The 13,099-nt window shown below is 49.1% G+C and overlaps 2 protein-coding genes across 2 annotated transcripts; one reads left to right on the top strand and one right to left on the bottom strand.

The window, feature by feature from the left end:
- Window positions 1-6,016: 6,016 nt before the first annotated feature.
- YPK1 (serine/threonine protein kinase YPK1) lies at window positions 6,017-8,596 on the top strand (the record flags this gene model as incomplete). Its single annotated transcript, XM_018881808.1, has 2 exons — window positions 6,017-6,046; window positions 6,257-8,596. 2 exons carry the CDS (start codon window positions 6,017-6,019, stop codon window positions 8,594-8,596), a joined length of 2,370 nt encoding a protein of 789 aa, XP_018736250.1.
- Window positions 8,597-10,392: 1,796 nt separating this feature from the next.
- AMF1 (Amf1p) lies at window positions 10,393-12,216 on the bottom strand (the record flags this gene model as incomplete). The annotated part of the gene is made up of 1 exon (XM_018881807.1): window positions 10,393-12,216. The coding sequence occupies one exon, from the start codon at window positions 12,214-12,216 to the stop codon at window positions 10,393-10,395; it is 1,824 nt and encodes a 607-aa protein (XP_018736249.1).
- Between the last annotated feature and the right edge of the window lie 883 nt (window positions 12,217-13,099).

Here is a 13,099-nt window from a genome sequence, read left to right as displayed (position 1 = left end):
GCAATATCTCGTTTGGTTTATTGGTTATTATCTGGCAATTGTTATCGTTCGGCAACTGGCAACTGCTATTGTCTGGTTCACACAACTGAATGGCAATATTTGACTGTACAAATCCCAGAACCAAATCTACAAATGAAACTGAACAGTCCAATCTACAAAAAGTAATAATAGAAAAAACCGAGAATCACTAGCTCGCCGCTCGCTGGTTCTTTGTGTTAATGCAATAGATACCAAATTCCACACCTAACCAAGCCTGTTCAACCAGGATAATTCCGCTTCGATGAAGAATTCTGCTCGTGGTTCTACTGTCAGTGCTGGTGCATTAGTAGCATTTTCAACTAAAAAGTAAATTCCTGGTGCTCTGGTGTGTCTCCTTCACTCTCTGATCTGTCGCTCCGACCTAGTCTGGGTTTTCTTTTTTCCTGATAGTGGTTTTTTTTTTCTCTCTCCCACTATTGCTTGTGCTTTAGTTCCTGAATCCACTGATAAAAAAGAAATTTAACCAGATCCTGATCTGTTTTGGTTAGTGAGCCCTCCCGGGCCCTGTCTGTCATTTTGTTTCCTAATCGGTCAATTGTTTGTATAGGCGGGTTGATTCTGTACACCTGCGGCGCCCACTGGAATGTGACCTGCAATCGCCGCGATGAGAGGAGGTGACAGGCGGCCTGGGGGGCCTCGCTGGGGGAGAGGGGGTCTGCCTCCGGCGGCTGGGGCTCCGCCCCAGACCCTGGTTGCTCCTCTCGCTGCGCTCGAGTCGGGCGTCGGGCGGGGGGGGGGGGGGGGGGGGGGGGGTGTCTGCTGGGGACGGCGAGTAACGGGGCTATGTGAGCCATAGGCTGGGATGTGGGCTGTGGGAAATGGTAAGCTACCTTTTGTGTGTTTGGTGCCAGCACTGGCTGACTGGCAGAAAATAATCTGTCTGTCTGAGTGTCTGTCTCAGATTCCGTGTGGAAGGCTGCTGTCTAGAACTGCCTGCTGTTGTTTCTGCGTATTCACTCCTCTGAGCTCGCTCACTCATTCACTTCCCCCGCCAGCTGCCACCCGGCCCAAACTCTAGCTCAGTCCCCCCAGCCCGCTGACACCCCACGCCCGACTCGAGCGAAGCGAGAGGAGCAACCAGGGTCTGGGGCGGAGCCCCAGCCGCCGGAGGCAGGCCCCCAGTCCGTGAGTACGGGCATGCAGCCCGACTGAGACCGGCGACGCATGTGTGTCTATCAGGCAACAAATGACGCTTGGTACCTTTTTCTCTGCAGATGGTCCGCGACTGAAACGCGACGCGTTTGGAAGGGCCCGTCAGCAGGACGCCGATCTGGTCGCTGAGCAGCAGCGATCTTTGTATAACCTTAAATGGGCTGCTAAATGAATGAGCGAACTGGTCCAAGGCCCATTAGCCCAGATATATCCGAGTTTATTGGGATTACAGTTTATAAGCCGGAAATACTGCTGCAATTGTGTGGGTGCTGCTGCCCGTTTGGCTGCCTGTGTGTTTAGCTACTGGAGATTTTTATTTTTATTATTATACTTTTAGTTTTATACGGGTGTGTGTTTGTTTATGTTTGTTTATATCGCAGGTGTGTTTATGTCGAGCGGGTGTTTAGGTCGGATGTAAGCTGGCTGTCGGCTGGTTGTAAGTCGGCTGTCGTATAAAGTACATGCTACATTATAAGTTGTACAGTGTACATTGCACAGAACGTACGATCTGCTAATTAATAATATTGAGAGATCTATGGTCTGTCTGTCTGTCTGTTTGTCTGTCAATCAGTCAGTCAGTCAGTCAGTCGGTCACTTGACGCCTGACGCCTGGGATCGGATCGGATCAGATCAGATCAGATCAGAGTAGTGGTGAGCAGAATATGAGCTAGGGCCATTGGCAGAATGAGGTTGTCTGCAAGGAAATAATGTGGGGCAGCCAGCAGGCCGGCTGGAGCCAGCTGGTGGATGGGCTGCTGCTGCTGCTGCTGCTGCTGCTGCTGTTAGCGAAACGGGACGGGACAGTGCGTCAAATAAATCGTACCACCGGTGTTACAGCAACCTGCTTGGCAGCCTGCCTGCCCGGCAGCCTGCTGGATATGGTATGGTCCAAGCTCAGACGGCATTGTCAGAGCCAGAGCCGGCTGCCGGCCGTTTGGCTCCCACCACCCTGTCTGTTTCACTATAGCAACACCCGTTGACAGTTCCGTTACCATGACCACCCAGTAAGCTTCACTGATAGCTGGTTAGCTAGACCAAGTCTGGTTCTACCGGCTCGTTGTCTCGCTTGGCTAGCTTGGCTCGCTTGGCCTGCCTGGCCTGTCTGGCCTGCCTGGTTCCGCTGTTTTGGTTTTACTGGATTCATCCTCTCTTTGCTGGCTTGAAATCTGCTGCTGTCGCTCCTACTGCTGCTGCTGCTGCTGCTGCTGCTCATGTACGGATGGGCTTTAGGTGATATTTGCTGTAATGTACGTATGTGCCTGTCAATCTTAGCGCCAGACTGCACTGCTAGCTCGAGAACGATAGACGAATGGACGCTAGCTCGGCAGCTGGCATTTCACTACTGCCATTCCCAGTCCATTTTGGGGGGTCCACCCCAGCAGCAGCTATCCTCCTGGCAATCCACCACTACAGACCGGTCTGGACCCTTCTGCCTGCTGCTGCTGCTGCTGCCCGTCCACAGACGACGCTCGCAGTCATGCCCGAGCTCAGGCTCGTGCTTTCAAGCCCACATCCCTGTCCGGCACCACATACCATACCCCCCGGCCTGGAATTGGCGACATGCTTGTGATCGTTTCGGGGCAAGAATGCGCTCGGGCTCGCGAACGGGCCATGGGGGATGGGCGGGTGCTGCCTCCGGCGGCTGGGGCGCTGCCCCAGACCCCGTTGTGCTCGCTTCGCGAGCGGCTGGGACCGTCGGCGGAACGACTCGAGCGCAGCGAGAGGAGCAACCAGGGTCTGGGGCGGAGCCCCAGCCGCCGGAGGCAGGCCCCCCTCCCGCCTGGTGCAGGTCTGGCGTCCCGTGGTAAGTGACCACTGAAATAAATAAATAAACAAACAAACAAACAAACGGGCTGAAAAAAAACGGTTAGCGACAGCAGCTGAAAAAATTGTGTAAATAAACAAACAAACACCAGTGGTTGAAAGTGGGTGGAGGGCCAATGGGCGATGGAGAGGAGGGTGGAGGGTGGTATTGTGCCATCGGCGACAGATTGTTCGTTTCTCGTTTTATCAGAGTGCGATTCTGTGTTATCAGGTTTTTTTGTTATTACTAAACTTACTAAAGAATTAACTAATCTTATTATTACAGTTGGTGGGTGTTGGTGCTATAGCTCTGAGAGACCTATAAATCTAATAATGTGTTTGGGGAGCGGTGGGATGTGCGTTTGAGAGGGCCGATCGTGGGTATTGTTTGTCCTAGCGTAGTAACAAACTATTGAAAAATAAGCTTCAGACTAACTGAACTGGTCGAATTGGTGTGAAACAAAGCTAGACCGAATGGCGTAGGTAGGCTGTTTGGATCTGGCAGATACCTCCTGCGTTGCTGCAGCTTGTCAGATGAAAGTGCATATGTCGAGGTCAGTGCTGATCCAAGAATTTAAAGTCTGCAGGTAAACGCGTCGTCAAACACAGGGAGCATTCCATCGATCCAGCAACGAGAGATCGCCTTCAAAGGCGGATGGCTACCTGATCAGACCAGACCAGCCGGCGAAGCTGTGACAATGGAGCCACCGACGGCCGTAGCATGAATGGCGTCGTTGTGAGTTTGTTAGCCATTCAGGGACGAGCCTGGTCTTGTTTCGACAGTCCCAATTCGTATCTCGTAGTCACGCAATCTTCTCAGTCCTGAAGCTGGTCCTAATCGCAAGGCTCTGATAACACATCCGACACCTCGGGGGTCTCCGGGCTCCGCCCGGACCCGCTGGGGCTTCGCCCCAGACCCCGTGGCTCCTGCTTCGCAGGAGATTGCTCACCCCACGAGTTGCTATCGGAATCCGGCCGATGTTGCGAGGAATTGATAAGCCAACGGCGCATAGCACCAGCAACTTATGACAATGTGGAGGTCGGTGTGGTCGCCGTGGCATGGACTGTGTGGTCTGGTTCCATCGGGTAGTGATAGCGCCATATCGATTAGTGAGTATGTGTAAATAAATAGTGGTTAGTTGGTATCATCTGACGTCATTCGTGGTTTTTTCCGGTTAGTGGTGTGAGTTGGTGTTGGGCTTGGAAAGAGAGGGTGGACGACGTGCGGTACCAGGGGCCCAAGCGCTGGTTAGCGTGCAGACCGTTCGGACTTTAACGGTTTATGCAGATCATAAAACTTTAATTTCGATTCTGCATTGAGATAAGCGATAAGGGTTTGGAGTCGTGGGGAGCTATGATTATAAGGGATATATAAGTTAGTAACTTTGTATAGAAAATACGAGTTGTTTTTTAAACAAGGGTCAGGGTGTCTATTAGAAGGGAGTACTTAAACTGTAAACTTTCAGTGATATGACATGCTCTGATTCAGTCTGTAGACTGAAGGACCCATGCTCATGCTCTGGCTCCAACTAGCGAGCTCTATGAGTATACTTTCAAAATAAAATCTCCGTTTGCGTTTTATGTTAAACAATCACTCACTGCATGTTTGCTATTAGCGAAACAGACTCGGTTAGTGTAATTTCGCTAAGAAGTTCACTGTCACAGCAGTAGCAACCGAAGAAGAGCATGTATCACTGCTGCGGTAAATACTGCTGACAGAGACAGCCCACCATCAGCTCTAACTCCTCACTACCTCGTCCTTCCGTTCACTCGAGTTGCTTCTCGTATACACCCGTACAGCAGCACCCGTACAACCACAGCAACCCCAGCTTTACAAATTCAGTGCCCAACCTCTCTTATCAGCCAACCCTCAGGGACTCGTATGTACGTCATCACAAGCCACGATCTGCAGGCATGCTGCCAGCCAGCCCGCTAACCACATTAGGTAATGTAATTAAAAATAATATTGGGCTATGTCAGGACCCTGAAACGGCGATTCGGGGTCTGTTGGTGCCGAAGACATGCCTCCGGCGGCTGGGGCGCTGCCCCAGACCCCGTGGCTCGCTTCGCTCGTTTGATGTGTCGGAACGGGCAGGTCTGGGTCAAACATGCTTGTTTCAGTTGACCTGGTTATTGTTCAGGGCGCTTTTACCAGCTCCTCCAACAACTTTCACTATAGCCAAAAACGAAGCGTGTTTTCAACTAGTTTGATTATTTGATTATCCTTGCCCGGAAAACTAACTTCAGCCCCCTGATGTACCCAGATCACCCGACCAGCGAGCACACCCCCTGGCAGAGGTAATCAGCAGGCCATTGCATCTGCAAACCATGAACCTCCTCCCCTCCCCCGAGTGACCGAGCGAAGCGAGCAACGGGGTCTGGGGCGGAACCCCAGCCGCCGGAGGCAAACACCCCAGAGCGTGCCGTACCACGGAACCCAAAAACAAAAACTACCCCAGGTTTCAGACGACCCCGATGATATCAGACGGTCCGGAAAAACGCCTCATCGCCGCGTTATCCTTGGCGGAGCAGGTTTGTATGCACGGCACCCCGACCGATAACCCCGACAACACAGCCAGCCTCAGCCTCAAGCACTGAGTAACTTACCTAAATATAACGTAACTGTACAACCCCTTAACCCAGACCAGACCAGACGGCCGGTTACAGTTGACACAGAATCGAACCCCGTTGAGAGAAGTTGAATCGGCCATTTTGGTTTTGGTTTTGCGGAAAGTTGCTGGTAACTCGATCGTTTGGATATTATTCTATCAGTAGACAACGAACGAAAAGTTCGAGATCATAGAGAACAGGCCCATTAAAAAGAACAGTCGAGCCATAAAACACCGTTCGAGATATTATTCATATATCAATAACACAGGCAGCGAAATCACAACAAGACAAGTTTGTTCGTTTATAGTCCAGACCCGAGATTGATTGATCAAACAACAATCGTGCTAACAAACCCGTCATAATCGATCTGGCACTATGTCGACGTGGAAATTGACTAAAAGTGAGTAGAAACATGGATCAGACAAGTCAGGAGTCTTCTTTTGTTCAGCAACAGGCTTAATCAAAATCAGTTGAACGATCGAAACAGAGTCGTTTGTTATTTCCACGAATCAGGGTGAATATCAGTTTATATCAGCCTATCTGATCTACGTCGAACTGATTCGTGGGTAGACTGTAGTCTGTCAGGACAGACAAGGTCTGACTGACAGAAGACAATAATCGGACCTGTCAGCCCCGACGCCGCTTCGCGAAGCGAAGCACAACGGGGTCTGGGGCAGCGCCCCAGCCGCCGGAGGCAGCACCAGAACCCAAGCTAACCAACCCCCTAGAACTGAAAGAGACTCATTTGTCGGCGGCGTTTTCGCCGCGGTCGTCAGCTTCGTCGTCCAGTACAAATGGAGGAGCAGACAGCTCGCCGAACGGCAAGAGTGGAGCGTCGTCAGGAGCCAGTTCGACGTCGGATCTGGCTGGTAGTAATAATTCGAACAGGACGCCAGTGAGTTTTGTGTCTGTGACTACAGGTCACCACTCGCCAGGCAGAAAGATTCCCAACTCGAGTGCTTCATCTTTAGAGACAATTTCAGGTAACAATTCCAGTGGAGCAGCGACATCGGGATCTCCATCTGTTGTGCCGGCTCTGTCGTCATCAGTGTCGTCGTCGGTTTCTCTGAATGCCAATAGCACCAATAGCAGCAGTGGGCAAGCTGCTAATCCAGCAATTTCGTCGGCATCTTCGTCATCTTCAGCAGCAGCAGTAGCATCAGCTTCGGCAGCTGCTGCAGATGCGGCGATTAAAGAGGGAGATCCAGCAACATCGACATCGACTATAACTCCTGGTCTATTAAGTGTATCAATCACTAAAGCCGTTGGCTTGAGTTTACCACCGGGAAACGTGTGGCCAAACTATATTCTAAACGCCACTAACAGCAGTATTGGTGCTGGTAGTGTGAGTGGAAGTATAGCTCCCGGTGGTACAGGATCGGGTATTGGCGGTGTAGGATCGCTATCAAATGGAAACTCGATTTCTCCTAGAAAACAACAACTTTCGAGCCCATCACAATTACATCAATTACAACGAGATAAACAGAGCCCGAGTAACCTCGGCCGTAGAAGACCTCCACCTATTTATATTGTTTTGGAATATGATAAAACCCAGGTCATTTTAGACGCCATGGGCGGAACTGTAGACGGGCCGATATGGGATAAAGTGTCGAATTTCGATGTTTCGCGTATCGAATCGTTGAGTATTCAAGTGTTTGCCAAGATCCCGGTGACAGTGAATACGGATGGAACCTCTTCAGTTGGTGCTGGTGGATCGGTTATTGTCGGTGGTGAGTCGCCATTCACACCTCCAAGACAATCACTAGGAGATAACGGTACAGCCGAGTCGACTCGAGGTGGCAACTTGAACAGTGAAGCACTCCGTAAAAAGGGATATCAGGAGATATTCCTTGGTACGTGCAAAATCGACGCCAATCTGTCGAAGACAGTTATCTGTGACGGATGGCTGCCGCTGTCATCTGGTACCGGCAAGATCCAAGTACGAATCGAGTTTAAAGCCAATAAGAATAACAAGCATCTCACAATTGAAGACTTTGATCTGCTGAAAGTTGTCGGTAAAGGTTCGTTTGGCAAAGTCATGCAGGTGCGTAAAATCGATACCAGACGTATCTACGCTCTTAAGACCATTCGAAAGGCACATATTATATCACGATCCGAAGTCAATCATACTCTAGCCGAGCGTACAGTTCTTGCACAAATCGACAATCCATTTATTGTTCCGTTGAAATTCAGTTTCCAATCGCCCGAAAAACTTTATCTAGTTCTAGCATTTGTCAATGGAGGTGAACTGTTTCACCATCTGCAAAGAGAAGGTCGATTCGACCTTAATCGGTCACGTTTCTACACTGCCGAGCTACTATGTGCATTAGAGTGTCTGCACGAGTACAATGTCATTTACCGAGATTTAAAACCCGAGAACATTCTCCTTGACTATACTGGACACATTGCCCTGTGTGATTTCGGACTGTGTAAACTGAACATGGCTGGACAGGAAAAGACCAATACATTTTGCGGAACTCCCGAGTACCTTGCACCTGAACTTCTACTTGGACAAGGATATACGAAGGTAGTCGATTGGTGGACTCTAGGTGTATTGTTCTACGAAATGCTGACTGGTCTGCCTCCATTCTACGACCAGGATACAAATGAGATGTACCGCAAGATTCTACAGGATCCACTGCGATTTCCTGACGATATGGACCGAGAAGCCCGTTCACTGCTGACTGGTCTTTTGAACCGAGATCCCAAAAAGAGACTTGGAGTTAATGGAGCTGCCGAGATCAAGGCACACCCATTCTTCGCACAAATCGACTGGAAACGACTTATGAACAAAAAGTATGCTGCTCCATTCAAGCCATCGGTCGAAAGTGCTACCGATACCAGCAACTTCGACCAGGAGTTCACCAGCGAAGTTCCGACCGACTCGGTCGTCGAAAAGGACTTCTACCTCTCAGAAAGCGTCCAGCAGCAGTTCGGCGGCTGGACCTACACCAACACCGACTCCAAGCTCGCGAGCTCCGGCAGATGGTAGCTCTCATCTTGTATACATACGTATTGGGCATTCATGAATATATAAACTGACACTGTCCCCTCGCTGCCTCCGGCGGCTGGGGCTCCGCCCCAGACCCCGTGGCTCGCTTCGCTCGAGCGTGGTGAGTGGTCGCAAGAGCATGTTCCCTCGCTGCCTCCGGCGGCTGGGGCTCTGCCCCAGACCCCGTGGCTCGCTTCGCTCGGGCGCGGTGGATGGTCACAAAAAGATTATGTCTATGATAAAATAAATAAATTAGCGGGCATTCTTCAGGGACAAGTATGCGTTCCAAAAGACACCGACTGTAGAAGACAGCGGGATTTGCAGGTGTTTCGGCATGATCATGAAGTTGAAAAACTGGGTAGCTGGCCACAGCAAATAATTCAGACCCAGCGTCGGCAAATAGTCTCTCTTGAGCTTCACGGCCACGGCCTCCCTATCACCGCCCTCAAGAACCACCGTCATATAACTGAGAAAACATGCCAAAGCTGCTAATGTTAGTACACCACCCCCCGCAGAGCTCGCGAAGCGAGCACAACCAGGGTCTGGGGCGGAGCCCCAGCCGCCGGAGGCAGACCCCCATTCGTCACTTACAGATTGGAGAGAAGCAGAGCTGGTCGGTGAGCACCCGTTTCAGGGCCTGGAGGAACAGGTTGTCTTCGTTGTAGGAGCTGTTGAGAAATGCATACCAGGGGGACTGGAAAAAGGAGATTATGACGCCCCACACCGAGAAAAGAGCCAGTCGCCGAAAATGGAAGATCTCAGGCTGAGACACCGGCAGGTTGCGTGATGCAGATTCGTGGTCGTCGTGATCTTCTAGCAACAGGTCAGGATCTAGACCCAGTTCCAGAAGGTCGTCATCTTCCTCATCCAGGATAACCCGACGAGGACGTCCTTTCTCGAGAATATACTTGACAAATACCGCGGACCGTTCGGGCCGTGCTTCGGGTTTAAATGCAATCATGGACCGCAGCGTTTGAGCAAGCGTGTCCGCAAGTCCGTATAACAGCAGATTGGTTATAGTCATTGTAAACAGGGCATGTTTAGCATATAATTTTGTAAACCTCAGAGTCAGTCGCACCAGCCATGCCGCGTACCATAGAATAATGCCCCAATTGAGCAGCGGGACTCGAAGCACCCGGATCTCGGTGATAATATCAATAATCTCATCTTTGGCAAAGATTAGATACTCTTTTGCAGATGCCACTTTCTCCTCGATCAGTTCTCGAATCGTCGCTTTACGAGGTGCTGGAACTACAACTGTTAGAATCGCATCTTTCCCTGAATAAATTTCCACATGACCATCCGACTGATATCAGGGGCAAAAAAAAGTGCCGCTGTCCTCATCCAGCACAAAACTGTCGAATTTTCACACAAAACTTACAGTGGCCGCCTATAACCCTTCCACCGCGGGTCAGCACATCGGGTCCGGTCAAAGAAGGCATTATTCGTCCTCTGAAACCCGTGTTATCTGTGTTTTGTTTCTGTCAACCTGTACTAATGTTGGTGACTAGGTTGGCCGATAAGAAATAGAGGTGGCTAACCCTTGTCCTTATCGTGTGATAACCTGCGTCCGTCCTGTTCCGGAAGGGATCGCCGCTCCCCTGAAAACGCTTGGATGGGAATGTGCCTCCAGCGGCTGGGCTCCGCCCAGACCTGGTTGTGCTCGCTTCGCGAGCTGCCGGAGGGTCCCCAAGTAACGAGCGAAGCGAGCAATGGGGTCTGGGGCAACGCCCCAGCCGCCGGAGGCAGAGGGGCAATGTCGGTGAAAATGCATGGTACTAAATATACAGACGGGTTTAGACGTCGGATGGAGCAGGGTCCTTTTCAGAGACGGTCTTGCGTTTGGTGCGGCCGCCCTGGGTGCCTATTTTTAGGAAGAAAGAGAAGATGAGTCCGAGTCCGCCGACTCCTGTGGCGAACCAGTAGCCCGCACGGTAGCCTTTGAGCAATTCCGAGGGCGTGGCATTCAGCTGGTCAGGGACGACAGCAGCCACTACTGAGCTGCTGATTGCGAGTCCGAGGGCTGTGGCAAGCTGGAGACACGTATTAAACACCCCGGCGGCTGTGGATTGTAGTGATTTGTCGACGGTTGAAAGAGCATGCATGTTACAGACATTGTATGCTAGATCAGCTCCGACTACTACGAGTAATAATCCGGGGAATGGAAGAGCCCAGTAGAGAGTGTGTTCACCAACAAAAGACCAAAGCAATGCAGATATCGTGAATGAGGCCATGGCCACGATTAGAAGAATCCGGCCCGAGATTTTGTGGAGTACCAGTCCGGCGAAAACATTGACCATGATTCCGCCAATGGCCATAGGCAGGAAACATGCTGTTGTGAGAATTGGACTGGTATGTCTAATGTTTTGAAAGTACAGTGTGGCATAATATGAAACTACACCTGTGAATAGGATCCACCCACAGATGATGGTAGCCATACAGAGAGCGAATCCTGGTGCTATCCAGATGTGCATGGGCATAAGTGGTCGTGCTGGTACGTATCCTTCATAAACGCATAAAAGCGCAATAATAAGAGCTCCAAGGAATAAACAGACTAGAATGTATGGAGTTTTCCAGCCATGAGCAGTGGAACTCCATTGTGACAGAGCAAACACAAATAAAGTGAATCCTGAAATAGTCAGCAGTGCACCAACATAGTCAATCTTTTGAAGCGATTCATACAAAAACCTTCGATCGAAACGAGGATCACTTTTGGGAATTACGAAGAACCCGATTATCGTCAGAACAAAGTATACCATAGCGAAGAAATATAACGAAGATTCCCAGTTAAGGATTTCAGTACTGATTCCTCCTGCTAGTAAACCAAACACAAAGCCTAGTGGAGCGCCACTAGAAAAGGCAGCAAGAGCAAAATTCCTTCTTTTGCCGGGAAGATATTCCGATCCAAGAATACCGACTGCTGCCGTTACTCCAGCAGCACTAGCAATACCCTGTAAAGCACGAAGAATGGTAAACCCGATATAATTTTTGCACAGACCTGCTCCCAAAGACATAAGGGTATAAAATGCATAACTGAATAAAACCATTCGTCTTCTGCCTATTGTGTCAGCAAGCTGGCCCATGAGTAATAAAAATGCTCCAGTAGCAAGTGAGGAAGCCGACATGGTCCAACTTAAAGTACCATCTGCCACTCTAAACTCCTTGCCGATTCTAGGCAGCGCGATATAAAGCACACCATTATTTGTGCTACTCAGAACTGGTGCCATTGTAAGGATAAATACACAAACCACTTCATGAAAAGTCGATCTGAAACAAGCTGGTCTTTTCATTGCCAACTCACTAAGAGCTGACATGTTTGTTGGTACACGAGATGCAACATCTAAATCTGTTTCTTCCGCTTCTCCCTGATGATATAAATCCACATGGTTTTCAGAAGCAATTTCAGAATTTAGTCCTGAGTTTTGTTGTTCCACAACCGACATTTTTATAGACATGCGACTCCACAGTTGATTTGTCTCCGATTCAACATGACGAATCGATGGAGGACTGGATGGGGGGTTCGATGTGGGAATAGCCGAGGTGTGAGAAGGACGATTTGTAACTACAGGTCTATCCTCATGGAATGAGTCCCCATTTTGATTCTGCTCGTTATCAGGCATCAGTTTCCTCGAGCTTCTCTTTTTCTTTGAGTTTAATTGCAGCTGACAAACTTCTGTATACTCCACAACCCGGATACCGATCCGACTTCCGAGAAGAGACAAATGAGCCTGCAAAATTCAAAAATGGATATCAAACCTTGACTCAAACAAGATTCTACTGAGCTCGTGTTGTCTGAATATTTTGAAAGATGTAATGAAAGATTTTAAAACCAAGTTCGAAAATCACGAGTCTGGAACCAGGAACCAGGAACCTGAAAGAAAGGTTAGGAAAAAAGAATTTCCATCCTGTCAAAAAATGTCGATCATTCTGCACGGCTAATCGATTTCCCACCAGTAGCCGACATGCAGTATGTAACTTTAAAATGTACGTAATCTCGTATTAAGTTTTACCGCCCATTGGATTTATATACAATATATACAATGCCAGAAAATATTATTTGGTGGTGGGATTGTATTTGCAATATAGCCCATTCGGGTCTATTTCAATTTCAGTTTTTGTTGCGTCAAAAGTTTTGGCTGTCCCGGATATTCTCATATAAATATATCGAGAAGAACTTGTGACGGGAAAACAAGTTTCATATTAATTAAGAGTTACCCATTATAAACTTTTAAATTCGCTTTTATAAACATCCGTAAACGATAAAATTCACTCCATCTGGCTTGGTCTGAACATTACTATTTAACAATGCTGAATAAGGTTCAAAGTGACTTATGTAGCAGTATTAATGTGAGAAAACAGACATGGGTAACAGTATTAATGTAAGGGAACAGACTTGAATCAGCATCTAGTGTTGAAAAAATTTAGAAAAAATTCATATATATATAGCATTCGATATACTTTCCACAGCTTATCGCAACACCCATGTTACTGCAGCTTTTACCC

Source organism: Sugiyamaella lignohabitans, chromosome D, assembly GCF_001640025.1.
Source record: "Sugiyamaella lignohabitans strain CBS 10342 chromosome D, complete sequence".
In the NCBI taxonomy this organism is placed as follows: Eukaryota; Fungi; Ascomycota; class Dipodascomycetes; order Dipodascales; family Trichomonascaceae; genus Sugiyamaella; species Sugiyamaella lignohabitans.
Note: the sequence above shows the minus strand (reverse complement) of the source record. Positions and strands in the feature narration are given on the sequence as shown.